General features: G+C 58.7%; 1 protein-coding gene across 3 annotated transcripts in view; it reads left to right on the top strand.

Annotated features, from left to right (window-relative positions):
- The window catches only part of NTN1 (netrin 1), a 193,604-nt gene that overhangs the window by 145,603 nt on the left and 27,073 nt on the right, over positions 1-20,928 (top strand). For all 3 annotated transcript variants that reach the window (XM_059668642.1, XM_059668640.1, XM_059668641.1), the window contains exon 5: positions 2,893-2,946. In XM_059668642.1, coding sequence (XP_059524625.1) covers positions 2,893-2,946 — 54 coding nt within the window. The remainder of the gene's footprint in view (positions 1-2,892; positions 2,947-20,928) is intronic.

Raw genomic sequence — 20,928 nt, 5'->3', positions numbered from 1 at the left:
CCATTGCTGCTGTGGGAATTCACACCCCCTGCTGCTGGCCGACACCACAGGACTTTTGAGGGAAGCTGGGAAGGCTCCCATGGCCGTTATGAAGGATGGGAGCAGCCCTGAGGGTGCTGGAGGCCCCATCGGGCCAACCATGGCCCCTTAGTTGCTGGAGCTTGGAGAGGGAGTGACGAGGTGGCAGGGGGCCTTGGCTCAGCCAGTCTTCATGTTTTACAACCGGTGGCATCGCACAGGTGTCGTGAGCAGAGGCTGAGCCCTGGCGGAAGCCGGGTCTGGGGCGTGTAGGCCGGGCCTGCCCCAGAAAGGAGGGCAGAGGGAGGAGCCGAGCCCAGCCCGCCGGGCGGGGCCTGGTGGAGTCTGCTACTCGGGAGCGGGGTTGGCACACCTGCCCGGAGGTTCCTGCCACCTGGTTTTATGCGGCTGCAAGGGGTGTGTGTGTGTGTGTGTCTGTGTGTGTGTGTGTGTCTCTGTGTGTGTGTGTTTACCCTTTTTAAATGACCGAAACAAAAAACAAAGGAACACTGCTGCTTCCCGTGTGCAGATGATAGGAAAGTTCAGTGTCCACAGGGAAAGTTTTATGGGGACACAGCCGGGCCCGCTGTTCACAGGCGCCTGTGGCGGCTTTTGAACCGTAACCACAGAATCGAGCAGCTACAATGTAGACCTGTGACCTGTGGAGCCGGAAGTCTTTTCTAACTGTTTCTACCCAGGCCTCCATGGGAGAGGCTGGCGACCTGTCAGCGTCCTGTAGCACTGGGAGGGCACTGGCCCTTCTGGCCTGTCACAAGGCACCTGGGGACTTGAAGTGGTCCCCATGGGCCTTGCAGAGAACCCTACGTACTTGCGTGCACACACACACACACGCGCACACACACACGCACACGCACACACACACACACACACGCATGCACAGGCAGGAGCTTTAGCCGCTGTGCCTCACCTGCCCCAGCTGGGGTGGCCTTCACCTTCCAGGACACATCGGGTGGTGTTGGTTCCGGCGGCGCCAACCAGCTTCTAAGGCAGGATGTGTGGCAGGGTCCAGTGCCAGCCAGTGACCCAAAGCGCAGCCTCAGGAAATTGAGCTCAGTGCCCACCGGGGCAGAGGAAGGTGAAAGGGTTCCCACAACACGCCTCCCTGCCGGTCTCCCAGCGTTCAGCAGCCCCTCCACCCACCCAGGAAGCAGCGACACTGGGAGCGCTGGGCGGAAACCGTGCCGCCACCTGGGGAATGCACACAGGGGACGGTCTCCCTTTTAAAGGGAGTCAGGAGCTGTCGGGTTGCTCAGAGACGGCGGGAACCAACATTCCCAGTGCCCAGGGCAGACCCGGCAATGAAGCAGATGTTTCAGACTCCGAGACAGGGACCTGGAAAATGGGGCTCGCGCTTCCTGATGCTCAGTACCTTCCCCCGTCCTGCCCGAGGCAGGTGATGCCAGGAGAGCTGGCACACCAGCAGCCTAAAGACCTGGTCTCCCTCCCCGGGTCCCCACGAGCTCTGCAGAGAGCACCCACTGCAGGCACCCGACAGTGCCCTGAGGACTGCTGTCACGGCTCGGGGAGCCACAGGCCCCCTGCACACCGGCGCCAGCCCTCAGGCCAGTGTGGCTCCGTGGCCACCAGCCTCCACTCCGTTTGGGGACGTGCAGGGTTGGGCTGGACCGTGCGGACGCCCGCTCTGGGGTGTTTCTGCTGGGACCAGGTAGCTCCTAGGGACCGAGGGGGGCCTGGTGTAAGCTGCTGTGATGGCACTTGTTGCTGCTGATAAAATCCTTCGAGTGCAAGATTTGCCTCCACATTGACGGCTGGGTCCTCTGCCCATTCCTTCCGGAAGGTGTTCCTGCCATAGCCCTCGGGTTTGCCCCCAGCCTGAGTGTCCCCAGGTGCCCAGCTCCACACGGCTCCAGTCCTAGCTGGTCTAGATCTGGGGGTCCAAGGGAGGTCTTATCCCAACAGTCAGAGGGCAGCCAGAGCCATCAGGGCTCTCAGAGGCCTCTGTGACTCATTGTGCACGTGGTCACTCACCAGGGAGCCCCTGCCCCTCAGGGACTGTGGTCCCTGGTTTGGCCTCATTTAGAAGGAGGAAGCCTCAGCTGTGATACCGGTGGTACCTGGCTCGTTCTGGGGACCAGCTGCACCCCTCCCTTTGCAGAGCATGGGGTGGGGCAGGAACTGGTGGGAACTGGCCACCACCCTAGGTAGAAGTGGAGTGACCACAATAAGGCGCACTCTTCCACAGGCCCCTTCTCCTTCCGTGGTGTTGGTCTCTACTGCCCACGGAGACAATGCCCTAGCTGGTGAGATGTGCCCATGGGAACCTGGGCAGGGTGCAGACCCCTTTCTGCACATGTAGGACACCTCCCAGCCGCCTTAGGTGCCACCCCTGCCATGAGCACCTTCCCTCCCCCCCAATCCCGTGAGTTGAGGTCAGAGGTGAGCAGGACCTAGTCAGCCACATGGAGATGAGCAGGGGGCCTGGGGAAGCCCCTGTCGGACACCTCAAGGGCTCAGCAGAAACACACACACACACACACACACACACACACACACACACACCCCATCCCTACCTGGCCCTGGCTCAAGGGCGAGGGCAGCCCGGCTTCCCTTCTCCTCACTCCCGTCCCTCCTCGGTGTCGAGTGTGGACATCCCTGTGGGTGGAGGGACAGCTTCCACAGGAGAACAGGCAGGGAGCCTGGGCACCCCGTCCCCCAGCTGCCTCCTCCTCCCTGACCATCCTTTCCTGGAGCTGGGGTGATGGTGATGGGGGGGTGGTGGTGAGGGGGACACTGGAAGGCTGGGAGGGGTCTGTGCTGTGCTCATCCTTCTCTAAGGTCAGAAATAACACCTTCTCACCTCGCTTTCCCTCCCTCCCGTCCCGAATCTTGCAGAGATCCCCGTGGCGCCACCCACCACTGCAGCCAGCAGCGTGGAGGAGCCAGAAGGTAGGCTGGCCCCCTCTGCTCATCTTTTTGGGAGGGGTGGGTACGGATGGGGGTTAGAGGGGCCAGAATCCTCCCAACCACCATCAGGGAACTCCTTGGCATGAGTGGTTCCCGGGCTGGACTGAGGAGGATGAAGCCCCAGGGCATTTTTCTGGGAGCCCCCACCCCAAGAATAAAAGAGAGGGGTTTATCCCTGCCTGTGGCTAGCCTCTCTCCACGCCCAGGATGCTCACAGCGGCTCCTCTTGTTCATCCACCAAGTTAGGAAGCGGCCTGAGCGCAGCACCATCCCAGGGGCCGCGCAATCCCTTCCGGGGGCTGCAGAAGGTACGGGAAGGAGGTGGCAGCGCCTTCCTGAGCAGCAGAACCGAACAGGGGGCCGCACACAGACATCGGGGAGGGGGACAGGGAGCTGGACAGGGAGAGAACCCTACGCCACTGTCCCTCTCCTCTCGCTGAACGTGAGCATTTCCTCGGTTGCAAAGGTGGCCACGAACCACAGCAGGGCCAGCAGCCCGGTGACCTGGGCACCAGCAGAAGTCACAGGTGTTTCCCCATCCCGTTCGGGTGGGTGCAGGTATCCCAGGATGCCGTTTAGGTCACTGTCGTTCTAAAATTACGGGAGCTGCCAGGCCTGCTGCTGCCTCCTGACCTGTTAATAATGAAGTGGTACAGTGAGGGGCTGCACCGTCACCCTCGGGTTTTGAACGTGCTTGGATAAGTGTATTTTCGTGTGCTCGTTTCCGTTGTAATGTCGACGAAAGAACGTCCAGCCTAAGAAAAAGTCTTAGAGGAGTGGACCGGAGCCAAAACTGACCACATTTGCCGGGAAGCACAACCTCAACGGAGTGAGAAAATGCTCCGGAGAATGGCAGCTTTACAGCTTCTTTTATACATTGCCGTCAAAGGAGGAGGTGTAAGGGGTTACATGAAGCCCACTGGTGGTACATTAAAGGGCCGGGAGAAAGCAGATTGGGGACAGTCTGGGACTGGATAAAAAGTGAAATGGAGAGACCCTGCTTTTTATTGGCGGGTGCGGGATAGTTAGTAGTTAGCACTTACAGCAGCACGTGGAGACGGTATCGGGGGACAAGATGGCAATGTGGTGTCGGGTAGGTGGTGTGCCCCGCGGGGTCTGGAAAAGGAGGTTACTCTGACATTTCCGAGGTATGTTAGTTATCGTAGATGCAGAAAGACAGGCAGGCTCAGCTAAGGTAAAGAGCGACCTTTGTCAGGGGAGCTACAGGCCTGGGACGCAGCCACCTGCCACGCCCGCTTTGAGTTGGGAATTGTATGTTCAGACCTTCCTGTGTGGCTACTTTCCGTCTCTGAGTCTGCAAGGCCCGCCATGCAGGGCCGTGAGTGTGTCAGGTTTAGTATGTGGCCCCTTTCCCATCCGCAGTCGTCCCGTGTGTTTTATTTTTGTATTTGGAGATAATACTGTGACAATGGCTGTCACCAGCCCTTGGCACAAGAGAGGTTACATGGGGCTCAGCTGGTTGTCTGGGGCACCACGTGGAGAGCAGCCAGGCTTGTACCCAGCGTCCTGGTCCTGGGGTCACACGGGCCTTTCGTGTACTGGCACTTGGAGTAGGCGTGGGAATGGGGGGCCCATGTGGACATCAGTGTCAGCTCTGGGGACCCCCTTCCTCCCCTCCAGGAAGGACTGTAGGGAGATGTGGGGGAGGCCTGCACACCCACGTGGTTGCCTGAATGTCTTAGAATAAAGACTAGACTGGAGTGTTGGCCGTACGCTGGGAGCTGAGAGAGAACGTTGCAAACTCGCCTACGTGCACAGTCAACGAAGAGCCCCCAGCGAGGAGCGGACAGAGGGCGTTTCAGGGAGTGCCGAGGTCACACCGGGAGAGCCAGGGACGTTGGTCTTGGGAAATTGGGTAGAGCCGTCAGTCACCTTTGGTCGAGCTGCAAGGGACACTCACGGGAAAAACTGCAGAAGGAAGCAGCTCGGGGTCCGGGAGGCCGAGGCAGGAGCCGGCGTGAGGCTGAGGAAGGCCTTTCTGACTCCTGCTCCCGATGTGGCCTCAGCCGCTCGGAGCTCACCTGGCCCCGCACCTGGGGCTGTGCACCCAGCTAGGCCGCTGCAGACCGGCATCTCGCTCTTGCCTCCCATTTTCCCAGTCCCTGCAGCGGTTTTGGCGTTTGCCCTTGCAAATCAGAAATGGGCAAATGGGGAAAAAATAGAGGGAAAAAGAAAAACGACTCCCGAGATTTCTGTGCCGGCCAGGAAGCGACGATCTTCGCTGGACCAGACAAGATTCCCGAGCAAGTACTTACAGACACGTGCAGCTCCTCCTTTAAAGTCCTCTCCAGCAGTTCTTGGTTAGTTAGTTGCCTCTCTGTCTCCTCTTGTTTTTGTTACTGTTTATTTCTTTTCTTCCTCCTGAACCTTTAAAAAACATGTTGGAAATGGAAGCCAACAGTAAACACCCTTTACAAAGCGCTTTGCTCACCGAGGGGCTGAGCGAGCAGGTGTGATCCTCATGCTTTGACCAGACCCCTGGCACCTTCTCTGGTGGTCTTGGATGCCCAGGATCTGGTGCTCGCACCCAAGGACCAGGGCCATGCCTGGGCCTCGGGCGCTGGACGCTGGGCCTGCCACGCACGGCTGCCTTGTCTCGGTGGGCGGGACGGTGTGGGCAGGGGGCCAGGGGCCCCTGGGGAGCGGGCCTGGAGCACAGCACTCCCAAACCTGTCAGTTCTTGCAGTGTTTGAATAGGGAAGGCCCGTGTGCCAGGCTGCCGGAGAAAAGCTTATTTACTTTTGCCTGCGTAACGGAGGAGAATTAATACACCGAGAATTCGTCCAGGAAGCTCATGGACATAACCTCACGCTGGACCTGCCCCCCGGCAGGGCCAGCTCACGTAGGGAATGCTGTCCACTGCTGTCTGAGCGGCCGGAGCCCCGTCATGGGGCAGGAGGCCGGAACACCATGTCCGTGGGAGGTCTGGGCCGGGGCCCAGGAGGGCAGTGGGCTGGGGGGCAGAGAGGAACCCCCATTCCAAACTCACCCATCCTCTGGGCTGAAAGAGGCCCCCCCCCCTCGGCCGCCATCAGCTCTGCGTAGGTGTTGATCGCGGGTCGTTTGGCTTTGTGGAGGCCACTTGGCTCAGCGGGATGAGTCCAGTTTGGACCGGGGGCTCTGGGTTGATCTCCGCTGGCTGAGAGGCCTTGGACATGCAAAGACTTCTTTTCTCTGCCCCCTGTCCCCCGCCCCCTGGGGTTGAGGTGGGGGGGGGGGCTTTCTTCTCAGGGTAGGAATGGCCTTCTTTCTCCTGGTGAGCTTTCTTCCTCTGCAGAAACGCTTGCTCTCTCTCCTCTGCCTCTGATGGCCAGTCCTGCAGCCCCTTGCTGAGGTCTCCGCGGGCAGAGGCGCTGGTGAATAGTCAGACCTGGCTGGGGGAGTCTGACGTCTGGCATTTGCCACTTTCCCTGGTGCAAACACTCCCGGGTGGCTGGTTGCAGACACCCCCTCTGATGTCATTGAACGCACAGGTGGGAAGCGATGCGTACGATGGGCTCTCGGAGCCCAGGTGAGCTGACCCCACCCAGCACTGCCTGCGGGCTCCCCCGGAATGGAGTGTAGGCATAGGAACACGGAAGTACAGAGGGAGGAAGGGCTGCCTCTCAGCCGGGCGAGAGGCTGTGGTCTTTCACTGGCTTCCCTGGTGCCAGGGGGCACTGCTGTCTCCTGGGTGGAGGCTGGACTTGGGATGGAGGTGCAAGAGCAAGGAGCCGACTCCTGGGCGCCCCTCCCCACAGGGTCTCGGTCCTCTCTCGGCTTGGTCTCCTCACGGCACTTGCCTATTTGGTGTGGCGTCTCCTGTGACCTGCTTCCATGGCCCCAGCCTCAGGGTAGTCACCTGAGAGTTGTCACACCTGGCGGCCTCTTAGCGCCTCCATTTTTTTCATGAAAGAAACTTGGGTTTATGGAGACCTGCAACCTGAAGCAGCTTGGACTGTCCTGTTAGGCTCGTTTTCCAGGACAGGGAATAGGTGGTGAGGAGGGAAAGGGAGCTGACAAGACTAGGGTGCAGCCTTCCCAAGGTGCCGGGGGGCCGGACGGAGAGGAGAGGACACCGGATGGGCCCCAGACCCGAGTTCTGCTCGTCTTGTTTCCTTCTCTGGAAACAGGGTAGTTCATGGAACGGGATGATGCAGATAAAGCTGTGGACTCGGTGGTGGGCTTGTACATGCCCAGTGTCAACCCAGTGGAACCGCCTGGGAAGCAGACATCACAGTGCGTGGAGGGCTCGCGCGGCGTTGAGGTGTCCGCGGGCTCCGTGGTGGGCAGGCAGGGTGGGCAGCAGGAGGTGCGGCCGAGGACAGGGGTGCCGGGCCCGCTAAGTGGAAACTGCTGGTGGCCTCGCCACGTCCTTCCCAGCGGCCGGTGTTGGACCCTGAACCCAGCAGAGAGTTGGAGCCTGGAAATCGATTACTATGGCTTAACTAATTGTTCAACTGTTTATGACGAGAACCCTCAGAGGAGCAGAGAGAATGGTGGCGGGTACCCATGCCCATCACCTACACTTCACCATGGACATTCTGTCCCATTTGCTTCAGCAATTTCTTCTGCTGGAATATTTTCAGAGAAAAGCTGCCATAGGACGTTTGACCCCTAAATCGTTCGGAATGCCATCCTCTGGGAATACTCTCCGCACCTTCTCAGTAGCGTCATTACACCCAACAAAGCGGCCCACGCTTTACTACCATCTGACCCCAGTCCCTCTTTCTTATCCCCCGAGAGTCTATGGGAGCTGGTTTGCTCGGCGCTTTAATTACCGAAGCATCATGCAGGCCCGTGCTTCTCAGGGCGTTATATTTAGAAGTGCATCTGGGTCCCCAGGCGTGGGCCGCTTTCGAGGGTGTGATGCACGGGGAGTGGCGTGTCAAGTGAAACGTGCTGCCCACATGTTACACGTCATCATCATTCATCTCATGCTCTGAAAGGGGAGGCAGGGAGCGCCACGTCCGGCCCCAACGTCAGCCCCCCCTGTGGTGTTGGAGGTGGAGGTTGCCCGCTCTGCGCTTCCTTCAGGGGACCGGCCCTAGGGGAGGGGCACCTCCACAGCCGAGGGGACCAGGAAGTCCCACAGTGTGGTGGGAGCAGAGGGTGCCGATGCTGAACGACACTGAGCGTCTTCAGTGGGCACAACGGGTCTGAAGCGGGCTTTAAAAAAAAAAAAAGTATTTTTATTGATTTCAGAGAGGAAGGGAGAGGGAGAGAGATACAGAAACATAAATGATGAAGGAGAATCATTGGCTGCCTACTGCTTGCCCTCTACTGGGGATTGACCCACAACCAGGGCATGTGCCCCTGACCGGAATCAAACCCGGGACCCTTCCGTCCACAGGCCAGCGCTCTATCCACTGAGCCAAACCGGCCAGGGCTGAAGCAGGCTTTCTTGATCCTGGCACTGCCATCAGTGGGGCTGGATAATTCTTAGTGTTTTTTTTTTTTGGGGGGGGGGGGGCTGGCTTGTGCACAGCATCCCTGGCCTCCGCCCTCAGCCCAGTCCCTCTCGGAAACCAGAGGCCGAGCCCGGGGAATGGGGACCGTGGGTGGGACCCGCTCACGGCGCCCTGGCTGGGGACCAGACTGACCCCATGCGGATCAGGTTGGACGGAATGGAATTGCCATTGTGTTTGGCCCCTTGTGTCCCGCAGACGTGGCAGTTTCACACGGTCCCGCTTACCGCTTGCTTCCCGTGCTCCCGGCAGCCTGCATGAGGCAGGTGCTCCTTCCTCCTCACTCTGCCTGTCCCTTTCTCTGACTGCCTTTCTCCGTCCTCATCTCCCTCTGGCTTTCTCCTCCACCCCTCTCCACCACCTCTGTATTCCCTGGCTTTCCCTGCCCCCCTCCCCTCCCCCTTTCTCTTCACTTTTTTTGGGGGCTGCACAAAGGGCTGGGGCAGAGGTCAGACTGGGGCGAGCAGGGCGGGAGCGCTCAGCTGCCCCCACTGCCCACCGCCCCAGGGAGCACAAAGGAACCATTTGCATTGTGTGTCGCAGGCCCCCATTGTTGCTATGTGGAGGGGCCTCTGCAGGTGGAGCTGCCGCCATCAGAGAGGAGGATAAAGGGATGAGCTGGGAGGCAGAGCAGAGTGGGGGTGGAATATTTAGCCCTTGTTCCCACTGGGGACTCCAGGGGATGGCTGATGGGAATGGACAAGTGACAGGTGTCAGTGAGAGAGAGGATTGGAATCCCCAGGACCCGCCCCGTGTCACACTCATGTCACAGGCTCCTTGTTGGCAGAGGGGGGACTGCAGGCTGCAGAACAAGGGTGGGGCAGGGTGGACGCAGAGACCCACCCCTACCCCTACCCCCACTCCCAGGGTGGCCCCCAGCCCGAAGCTGGGCCTGACACCTCCCTTGGGGATTCCTGTCGAGATCCTGGCTGGGCACTGGGGGGAGGGTGCATGGAAATGGGCCGTGCCTGGCGCCCTGGCCCTCGGCCCTCGGCGCACAGATAGCCCTCTCTCCTGCCCAGATTGGTGGGGGGAACCCCAACAGCCACTGAACTGGGGGAGTCATGTCCCCAATCCTAGAGGGGGGGTTGGGCAGCACCCGCAGTGACCCCTTTGATTTCCTACATACCCTGCAAGACTGAAAATATATTTGTCTGCTCAGGCTGCCATAACAAAGCACCATAGACTGTGTGGCTTCAACAACAGGAATTCATTTCTCACAATCTGGAGACTGAAAGCCCAAGTTCGGGGTGCCAGCGTGGTCGGTTCCAGGGAATGCCCTCTTCCTGGTTGCAGACTGCTCACTTCTTGCTGAGCCCTCACAGGGCGGGGAGAGACCTCCCTGGTGTCTCCTCTTATAAGGGCCCTACTTCCATCCTCAAGGGCCCCACCCTCTTGACCTCACCTAACCCCACTTACCTCCCAAAGGCCCCACCTCCGGATACCATCCCATTGAGGGTTAGGGCTTCAATGTAGGCATTTTGATGCGACAGTTTAGTCCACAGCAAGTAGTAATAGTAACTGTCTTAGATGCAATCACTTAAGAGCATGGATTTTTAGGTTCTTTGTTGCCTTCTCTCCCCTCAATTGAAGTGTCCTGCAGGCCACTTGGTAGCTTGGGCTCAGGCTTCTCAATGAAATGAGGGAGTTGGGCTGTGATTCATTTAGTCCCCTCCCAGCTCAGAATTCCCTGGGTCCAAGCCGCCCGGGAGGCCGACTGCTCGCAGGGCCCAGTGGCCGCAGGGCCTTTCCTTGGAGGCTCTTTCGGGCTGTGTTGAGGGGACTGTGGGCGATTTGGACCAAGAAGGGTACCCAGACCCGGAGGAGGCAAGGAGAAGAGGAGAGTGGACTGGGGACAGTGTCTGCCCATTCGCCAGGTGTCCTCCCTGCTGTGGACGTGGACCTTCACGGCCTCAAGGCCTGTCCCCAAGCCCAAGCCTACCTCCTGCTGACCGGGACTCTCCTCTCTGCTGCACTGACCCTGTGTTCCTAAAGCTACAGGTACAGACACATGACACAAGTCCCTGCTCTGTCCCAAGGAGTGACCACACAGATTGCGGACCTTGTGCCTTGTCCCCAGGCAGAGCCCAGAGCTTTAATTCAGCAAGAGCAGTGGCTCTGCATCTCGGGAGGGGCCGTGCCCTTCCTGCTCCTTCCCTGCAGGTCACTGGGAGGTCAGCGTCCGCCTTGGCAAGATGGTGGCAAGTGTCATTGGACTGCCTTGCAGTCTCTGTTCAAGAGTAAAGTGGACTGTAGGGTTGAGGAAAGAAGAAGGCCCTTTGGTTTGCAGTGATTAGAAATGAGCCAGGTCTGAAATGAAGTTATTTTGTGCAGTGAGGTATCTGCAAACCGGTGGTATCCTGGAGCCAGCATGCACCTGCTCACACGGGCTCGTGAGCACTGACTGTGGGCATCTCTTCCCAGCTCTGCATTCAGGCCACCGTGCTGGTAGTTTAATATTGGCCATGACGGGAATTTTTACACCTTGGAAATTGGCACGTGCTACAAATCAAGGGTTTTCTTCCTACAGAGCTGATTGTTAAATGTTTCTCAGCATTTCTCCCCAAAGGCATCCTGGAAGTGGACTTTCGGATTTTGATAGCAGCAGGAAACCTAGAGAGGTAGCTCATACAATCTGGCTGCCACATGGGACAGATGGGGAGAGTAGGCCCAGAGGAGAGCAGCGACTTGCCCTAACGGTTGAGGGCGGCATCAATGAAGACCCAGTTTCTCAACGTTGTTAGCCATAGGGCCTCAAGCAAGCATCCTTTCAAGTGGTAAGTCCTGGAGCGAAATCAGACCTGGGGACTTGGAAACGACTCCTCTTACTGAGGAGAGGTTAGAAGTTCACGAATGTTTGGCGGCAGCTGCTTTAGTGAACCTGCCTTGACGTTTTCTTCAAGCCAGATGGGATTAGGCTTCCACCCACGGCCATCCTTCTCCACCCTCCCTCCCCGACCCCAGTGAGCAGGGCGGGGCATTCCTGGTTTCCTGGCCAAGCATTCCTCTGATCCACGTGGTCACCTCCTTCAGCCCCAGGAGGGAAGATGTGCTTTCGCATCTACAGTGCCCCTCCAGGCCATGACACCTTTACAGCAGCGTCCATCTTCACCGATGGTGGGACCTCTGAGAAGGTGGTGATCTTCGTCGGCCTGAGAGTCCAGGACTGTCCACGCTTGGACTTCACCCTGTCTTCTTCCTCTTTATGACAAATGTGCTGCTGTGGATGAGACAAGAGGTGGAATTCCAGCCATTCCTTTGGGTTAGCAGGGTCCTAAGAGGCCTCAAGACAGGGATTCTTGTGCCGATGATTTATTGAGGGGGTGCTCAGGAGAAACTAGTGAGGGAGTGAGGGAAGCAGGACAGAGCAGGGAAGACGCTAGGGAAACACGTGGGTTCGAGAGAATTCAGGTCTCAACATAATCACATGGGGCTCTGGAAAGTAAGTTGCACCAAAGTTGTCCTGCTTAAAAGCAAGAGGGTAGGCGGTTATACCTGTCCGTATAGCTGGCCGTTAGCTAGGACTGCCCCTGGGAGGGGTATGTGTACCCTGCCAGGTGTTTCCAAGCAGGGCAGTTTTTACCAAGCAAGGGCATGCCTTCAGGGAAAGTGCAAGTGCGAGCCATTAGCCGCAGCACTGGCAGCTGCTGGAGGTGGGCGTACTGGCCCAGCCACATCTGGGTGAGTTACTTGAGGGGAGGACAAGTTGATTGGGATTTAGGGGCCATTTGTGGATTTCTGTTGTGTCCACTCTCCAACTGCCCTGCACTGTGGGAAGACCTGGTGGAGGTTCCCTGGGGCCGCGTGTCCTTCCTCCGATGGCCAACAGTCACTCAGCCGTGACATCTCTCACACCCCTCTTCTCTACCGTGCACACTGCTGCTGGGGGTGTCTTCCATCAGACTCTCTTCTCACCCCCTGTACTGGCCAGTACAGGCTGCGTGCTGTAACGAGCAGCCCCGGTGGTCCACTGCAGCAGCAGCGAGTCGGGCCCAGGCTTCTCCCATTATGTGGTTGTGCCAGCCTCTAGGGCCGTGGTCAGCAAACTGCGGCTCGAGAGCCACATGCAGCTCTTTGGCCTCTTGAGTGTGGCTCTTCCACAAAATACCACAAAAATGCCACTTGCGGGTGCGCACGTACAGTGTGATTGAAACTTTGTACAGAAGTCAGTATTTTGTGGAAGAGCCACACTCGAGGGGCCAAAGAGCCGCATGTGGCTCGAGGGCCGCAGTTTGCCGACCACTGCTCTAGGGCAGTGGTTCTCAACCTTCCTAATACTGCGACCCTTTAATACAGTTCCTCATGTTGGGACCCAACCATAAAATTATTTTCGTTGCTACTTCATCACTGTAATGTTGCTACTGTTATGAATCGTGATGTAAATATCTGATATGCAGGATGGTCTTAGGCGACCCCCGTGAAAGGGTCGTTCGACCCCCAAAGGGATCGCGACCCACAGGTTGAGAACCGCTGCTCTAGGGCCTTGGCCTCCTTGCTGGCATGGAAAGAGCAGAGGGGGGCACATTGGAGACCTTTCCAGGCTGGGCCTGAAAGGAGCATGCGTCACTTCTACCCATGCCATTGGCCAGAACTGCATCACATGGCCACACCTAACCGCAAGGGGTGCTGGAGAATGTAGCTTATACGCCTAGGAGGAAAATGAAATGGTTTTTGGTAACTCCGGACAGCCTCCACCATAGACCTTTTTGCTCACTCTGCTGACTTCGCGGGCATTTGCCAGCCACCCCATTATGGAGTTATTGGCATCAGAAAGTGATGGTGAACGTTAAGGGTCTTTGGTCTGTGGAGGAAGCAGTCCTGGCCTAGCGAGCGGTGTGTCTCCTGCTCGGCAGCTGCCTAGGCTGGGGCGTAGGCCCCCCCAGGAACCGAGCAAAGGCGACACTGGCTTCCAAGGCATGACCTCATCGGCACTGGCTTAACCAGCTGGCTAACCGGCCAGCCAACCCGCGGCTGGACACGACAGGGCTGCAAGCTCCCCTGTCTCTCACGGCCTTCCCCGGAGCCCAGCTTAGCCCCCCTCCGCTTCCCCAATCACCCTTTCGTGCTGCCCGCGCGCTGGGCCAGTCTGCCATTGGCTCTCGCTGGAAGAGCGTATCGAGGGCCAACTGGATCCCCATCGGGGCAGCTTTGTTTTCCCGCTGAACACAAAATCTCCTGTTCGCTCGGAGAGCCGACAAGGAGACCCCGTGGGGCTGCCCTGTGGGAGCAGCGCCGGTGAATACCGCGCCCGAACGCTCCAGCTTATTGAAGGCGGCGGCGCAGGCCGACTCTGCCCTCGGAGCGGAGCGGGCGCGGAGGGCGGGCGCGGAGCTGTTCCAGCGGATTAGCAGCACAGACTGAGGGCAGCAGGTGCGGCCTTCTCTGCTGTTTGGAAGGTTGTGAAATACTGATCTTTGCTCTGCAGATCCTCCCCACGGCCTCGTCCGGGCTACAGGCTGAGAGTGGGGATTTCTTGTTCAGCCAGGCATGGTGGTGGTTTTTAGTATGTACCCCCTTCTTCCCCCGACTCCCAGCATTCCTTGGGAACTCCGGTGCCAGGATTCGTGCACGTGTCTGTTCGTTTTCTCTTCATTCGTTCATCAGCTGCACATTTACTGGGGCTATGTTAGTGCTGGGGTTACAGGGATGGGTGTAGAACATGGAGCCCCGGGTTCAAAAGACCCTGGTTTACTGCAAGAAAGATGCCTACACAGGCGATTCTAACCAGGCTGTTACCTGTTAGAGTAGATGCGGTGCAGGTGTCAGCAGGCGCTCACGTGGCCTTGTCAGCTGGCCTAAGAGAGGCTGTCTGTCCTGCCCTCATGCAAGCTGGGGTCCCAGGTGGCTCATCACGCCTCCAGCCAGGCTGCTGCTCGCTAATGGCGCTGACGGCAGGTAAGAAGGTGGCAAAGCCAGAAACAACGGGGGATCCACACGCAAAACCTCCACAAAGTCCATCTTATGTGGCAGAATTGCATCTTGAGGACGCGCTGGGGCTGCAATCCTCGGCTCTGCAGTGGATGGGTCTCCCTGGCTTTCCCTCAGAGCTGGGGCCGCCCGGGGTGCAGTCAGACCCCTTCGCCCGCCCAGCCTGGCAGCGAGCAGGGATCTGCCCGCACTCTCCCCTGGGGTTGCAGGGCTCCTCTGGGCTGCGAGCTTTCGTTTCCACACTGGCAGAGGATGCTCGGATGTGGCCTGTGGCTCCCGTTTCCATGAGCCTGTTTCAGTGGGAAGGGCTGGGAGACCTTGGGGCTCCTCTAAGCCTGACTCCCAGGTCAGAGGCACGTGGCACCCTAAGGCTCTGCGGTAACTTGTCCCCGGGCCCAGCAGCGGTTTCCCAGTTCCTAACAGGAGCTGGTGCGGGGAGTGGAGCGAGATGGTGTCGCCGACTCCTACGGCCCGCGTGGGGGGTAAAAGCTGGCTAGTCCTTTGTCCAGCAGGCTGTCCTGAAGCCTCCCAGGAGGCCTGGTGAGCTCCCGCAGGTCAGGGCCAGTGCTGGGGGTGGGGTCCTGTGCCTCACCCTCTGCCGAGCTCCTGAGGCCTCATTCCCACTCCCCTCTGTCTATGTGTGTGTGTGACGGGGTCGGGGGGGGGGGGCATCGGGGACTGACTGAGGGGGCCCTCTAAGACTGGGGGATGTACGCGGGCACCAGCTGGAAATCCTGTGTTGGGGGTTCCTGGAGACAGAAGAGATGGTTAAGCAGCGGAAGACGGTGTAAATGTGAACTTGGCCACCAGTTAAAGCCCAGATGTGTCCAGGTGGGGAGTGCAGGGCAGGGGAATCCAGTGTCCACTGGCCCCTGGCCCCTCAGGGCTCTCGGGTCAGCAGGCCTCTGCCCGGATGTGAGGGCTCCTCACACCTCCTGCAGGGTCTGTGGTTCCCTGGGGCGTAGAGAGAACCCTCACTCCGGGAGCAAACATTTCCTTTATTCTTTGTGAGGAGGCGGTCAGGCTGGTCTTGACGGGGAGATTTCAGCAGCTGCCGCTGTTCTTGTGGAATGAGCAGCCCCCGCAAACACAGTTTTCAGACAACTGAGGTGTAATTCATTGAAATACCATGTACTTTTTAAAAACTGCAACCATTTTGGGTGGGAATCTTTCCCAAAGAAAACCCAGCTTTCCTGCCTCATGGAGCCATGCACACGGACGCGATTTCACCTGTGGGGGTGGCGCGGGCGTGGCGAAGGCGGGTTGGGCTGTGATAAGGCCTAACCCTGAGGCTTTCTCAGCGGTTCCAGATTGTTGGCCTCTGTTCTGAATGGCCCTTAGGTGCTGTCTGCTCTTCCTGATTTCATGGTCCCTGGCCCCTTTTCTGCACCCTGTTGGCTGGCTGTTCCTTCTTCCGGTCAGTGGGTCCCCCACCCTTTAAATACGTGGCTCACCAGGCGCCATGCTCTAGAATGGCTATAACATTTGTCACCAGTGCTTGTGAGTAAAGGGTAATTAAGCTGAGAATGAAGACCTGAGGTCTGGCAATTTGGCTGCTTCCTTCCTGCTTCTCACCTGTGTCCCAGAGACTTGAGCTACGCAGGTTAAGTAGGATTGACAGAGTTCCTCTTTTCAGTCCTCATATCGAGTAATTGAGGAGCAGAGAGGGTAAGACGAGGGATCCGCTTGGTGGGGGTTCTGATGGCCACACCCTTGGGTTTTGAGGACCCAGGAAGGCTTGGGAGGGGGGTACTTTCTCTGAAAGTCTTGAGGGCTGATCTGTTGGCTAAACAGGCTTATGCTGGGCTGTTCCGGAAGGTGGAACGAGGGCCATCTGGGAGGAGCTGTAGAAACAGGCTCGGCTCGGCTCACGGAAGTCTGTCCAGATGGTGGGATGGTGACAGGAGGAGCGAGGGTGCACGACCTTCACGTACCCTTTCCTCACGAGAAGGCAGATTCCGTGGCTGGTGTCCAGTCTGTCAGTAACCGGCCAGTGACTGAGTCAACAGGGAGGGCAGGAATGTGCCCGCTCTCCCACGAGGAACCAGGAGCACCTGGTTGAGTTCTGGGCTCCCTTGGGTGCTGAGGTTGATTAGTAATGTCTGCCATGAGCGTGGCGGGGGAATCTGGTGGCTTGTGAGCTGCCTGTTTGCTTTTCCTGCTTCCACACTCGCTCCCAGTCAGTGTCTTCTCAGGCGACCCTCCTTTTTCCACCTGAAGATAAGTTGCTCATCACTGAGCCTTTCAGAGTAGGGACCTGAGCTTCCTGCCTGCTCCTTCCTTTCTCGGGCAGCCGCTGAGCACAGCCGCTTTTCCTAAGGGCTGGCCAATGCATGGGCAGGGGTGTCAGGTGGGAGCTGAGTGAGGGGAGGGGAGTGGCAGGAGTGGGGGGCACACAGAGGTTCTTCCCGAGGACAGGCAGCTGAGAGGAGGTACCCTTGAGAGGGGGCAGCCGCTGCATTGGTGGGGGGGGAGGTTAGGGTCATTGCTTAATGGTCATCAGGTTGCCCATGGATTTGGGGACAAAGATGCGGATGGCCCTGACCTGGAATGAAGGGTGGCTGGTGTTAGCAAAACTGCCCCCACTGGCGGGTGACCTTGAACACTGAACATTCTGGGCCCCAGTTTTCTGGTGTGTGTAACGGAACCTGTGGTCCTGATACCACCTGCCTGGGTTCCTTCCAGGTCCCTGTGCTGCTCACGTGGGATTGTGGATGGGAAGGGCTGCTGAGGGCTGCCCAGGTGCGACTCATCACCATCCCCTAGGGATGGGCTGAGGTGGGCCACGTGGATTGGACATGGGCTCCCTCTGGGAGGGGGCGGTCCCTGCTGGCAGGGAACAGGGTGGCTGGTGGCAGAGCGGGCTCCGCAGTCCTCTTCGTGGTGGAATTGACCTTCTCGGCATAGTAACCACTGGCTGGGGAGGCCTGGGTGAGCACTCGAGGGTCAGGAGAAAATTCTAGATGTCCAGGAGCTGGTTCAGCCCACTGAGTCTCCTGCCTCCAGTCAGGAGGGCTTTCTGCAGCCCTGAAGGCTCTGGGCAAGAGGCTTTAATCTAATTACATGCTTTATTTGAGCCAATTTGTTTTCCAATCCATCTTGTTCAGCAAGAAGAAAGAGCATGCTGGGGACTCAGGGCACCCTCCGGTTCCGAGTGGAGAAGGGGCCGCTCTCCTGCCTCACGTGGCCAGGGCAGCCCTGACCTCTCCCAGCCCGGCCACCCCACCCCAACCCGGCTGCAGGCTGCCCTGCCTCACCGGGAGGGAGCTGCCACCGCTCAGCCACTTCCATCTGCTCAGAGAGAAAGCTTGGCTTGCTGGTCACCCCTCCAGGAAGCCCAGCCAGTGCCCCAGGCCCGGACTGAAGCAGGAGGGGCAGGCGACCTGGCAGGGACTCTCCTTCCCCCGGTCGCCCCAGCTCCGAGCCTTCCTGGCTCCGCCCGAGGGAGCTGCCCTCAGAATCCCAGGCCCAGTATTTTAAATCTGCAAATCTCTTTTCATAATAAGGCAGGGGATTTAGAATCTGTGTTATTAACATCCAAACAAAACACCAGAGCCTTTCAAACCTCCCTGGAGAGGGCAGACTTATCGGCTCCTGCCGCACTCCCCGAGCGTCAGCTTTTGGTTCCGCAGCATTTTCCAGAATTGTCTTTCCCCGCTCTCCCTCCGGAATCCTGCTCTGGCCTTTGCCTCCCTGCAGTTTGCACAGCCTCCTCTGCAGGCTCGCTTCCAGGGCCCGTGTCTCCTGCCCTTGGACCAGGGCAGTGGAGGGATTGTGAGGGCACAGGTGGTGGCAGCGGAGCCCCCTCTCACTCAGCTCATTCAACAGCGTGAACAGTGCGGTGGCCTCTGCCTTCGGGAGGGAGGCAGAAAGCAAGTCAACCCGCAAACCCCGCTCCTGCCCTGTGACAAGTGCTGGGAAGGAACCAGGTCCCCTGAAGACCAGTGTGCTTCTCAGGACAGGCAGAGGTCAGCCAGTACGTGCTCCAGTGAGAAGTTAAACATTTGCTTAATTGGTTGTGCCGGGAATACCGCGAGATTGGGATTTTTTCTTTTCGTGCTCCTAAATTTTAGTAAAAATGATAGCTAACGTTTTTTTAGAGCTTAGCATGTCAGGCTTCATCTCACTAGAACTGCCGAGAACTCCGCACTCACCCCATTCAATCGGTGGGGAATCTGAGGTCCAGAGAGGTGAGGTCACGTGCTCACGGACACAGCTCAGACGTCCCGGGACCAGCATGTTGAGGCCCTCCCATCGCCTGCCTACCCGCTAACTGCCGCCCGGCGTCCCACAGCCCTCAAGTTCATCACGATCCTGAGACAAGCTGTTCCCTCCGCTATAATGGGTTGTATCCCAGGTCCAGGGAGAGGCCGTCTGTCCAGTGGCCACTCCAGGCCCCCGAGCAGCAGGCACGGCCTGCAGAACAGCCCCGTGGCCCGGAGCTCAAGGCTGCGCTTTCTAGGTGTCAGCTGTGCACCCCAACACAGGTGTGGGGGCCTCCTGATTTCTAGAGCCACTCCCGGCCTCTCCAGCCCAAGCCACGCCCTCTGTGTCATCAGAAAGCTTAGCGAGTTTGAAAGGTGCCTAAGCCCTTCACCCAGGCGTCCTCACAGGTCACCAGCAGAGTGGCAAAGGGAGCCAGCTGTGACTTCCGCCTGGGGAGCCTGTGCGTGTGGGTTTCTTGGTCCAAGCAGTCTGGCATCTCACAGGAGCCACTGCACGCAGCCCATTTTACACGTGTGAGCACCGGGGGCCGGGGTCATGTTCCAGTGGGTTCATCGAGCATTCAGGGGTGACCCCACCACGGGCAGAGGAGGCACACAGACCATTCCGGAGCTGAGGTGGGTGCTGGGAACGTAGAGAGGAAGGCTGCACCGGGAAATGATACAGGAATGGGTTGCCAGGAAGGTCGCAAGGGAAAGGCATGGATGGCCGAGCCTGTGAATGGCCCGCCGTGGTCTCTGGCTTCTGCAGCGTCCCTGGGGTGCGGTCCTGGTCTTTCCAGAGTTTGCAGGCAGTGGGATCCAGGCGCCGCTCACTGGACCGGAGGAGGAGATGTGTGAACAGAGTAACCGTCCCGAGGCCATGGACCTCGGGCACAGGCAGGGTCCCAGCTGTGGGGCTGAAGTCCGCGCATGTGGACACCTCTGACTGGCTGTGGCCTGGCCCTGGGCCCGTAGTGTAGCCCAGAGAGGATCTTGGGGGCAGATGTGCTTCTCTTGGGAGCTGCATGGCTCAGACCCAGCACACCAGCTGGCTTCTGGGTGTGGGTCAGGTGTACGCTTCTGTGGAGGACCGGGCCAGCCACTCTCCTCCTTGCCTCATGAGGCCGACTGGCGGGGCCCCACCTTTCCACTGCTCTGCCATCATTCACCCTCCATTTACCAGCACCCAGGGGGGCCCCCGGAAGCGCCTCGAGCCCATCACACCCAGTTAGCAGCAGCTTCTCATCCTTTGGGTCCCAGCTGAAGGGTCATCTCTGAGAGCCCGTCTCTGACATCCCTCGTCACTCTTGCCGACCGTAGTTATTTCCTCCTCAACCCCACGAATAGGCAGGCCAGTTATTATTACCCCATTTCACTGATGGGGAAACTGAGGCTTGGAATCGTCAGATCATAGGGCTGGTGATGCGACCCCTTTCTACAAGAAACAACCAGTTTCTCCGGAGTCCACTAACACCTCCACCCTCAGGGCCACCGTGGGGCCGTGGCCTTGGGGAGCTGCCAGAAGGGCATTCGAAGTGGAAGCATTGAGCTTTGCTGTTTGGGAAGAAAGGAACATGGGATCTGAGGCCACAGAGGATGGGCCAGACCCAGGCCTGATGTTGGAAGCTGGCACAGCGGGTGGCTCTCCAGGAAAGGTGTGCGCACCAGCCCCTGCTCTGACCAGCGGAGCCCCTGTCCCCAGCGGGGTGCGGGGAGAGGACTCAGGGCTGTGTAAAGCCCACATTTCCTGCTCCCCACCCCCCCGAATGGTTATTTGCAGTCCTTGGCTTCGAAGGGCTTGGGAAACTGTTCTTTGTAACCACCGCACAGATTAGAGAGCATGTTTCCATGCCCTCAGGTGTGAGGTGGGTCTGGGCAGCCTGGGGGCCCACCTGTGATAGTAAGAGGATAGAAGCCTCCTTCAGCCATGCAGCTAAAGACCCTGCACCCAGCAGCCCCGAGTGACCCAGGCCTGGCCAGAACTTTCCAGTAGTGGCTTTGCTTACATTTCAGATGGAATCCAGACCGTCTCCAGCCCCACAGGGCCCACTCAGGCTGTGTGATGCATCTCTCTCCTCCTCTCCTTCTCTCCTCCTTTATGCTGGGCAAGGCTCCCCGGCCTTCATTCTGTGCCTGGACGGTGCCAGGCTTAGTCCTGCCTTCGGGCCTTTGCACGGCCGTTCTTCCTGCTTGGAGCCTCCTTGCCTCAGACCTTAGCCCTGCTTCCTTCGCAATGTTCGGGTCTCGGTCCTGTGCTACCTCCTGAGGGAGCTTCCCCGGCCACCCTGGCTAGAGCCGGGTCCTCACTCCCACCCACTTCACGTGCACACAGTTGGCTGGCAACTCATGCTTCCTTTTCCCTT

Source organism: Myotis daubentonii, chromosome 16 (assembly GCF_963259705.1).
Source record: "Myotis daubentonii chromosome 16, mMyoDau2.1, whole genome shotgun sequence".
NCBI classification, from domain to species: domain Eukaryota; kingdom Metazoa; phylum Chordata; class Mammalia; order Chiroptera; family Vespertilionidae; genus Myotis; species Myotis daubentonii.
The sequence above is the reverse complement of the archived record's forward strand: the minus strand, read 5'-3'. Positions and strand labels throughout refer to the sequence as shown.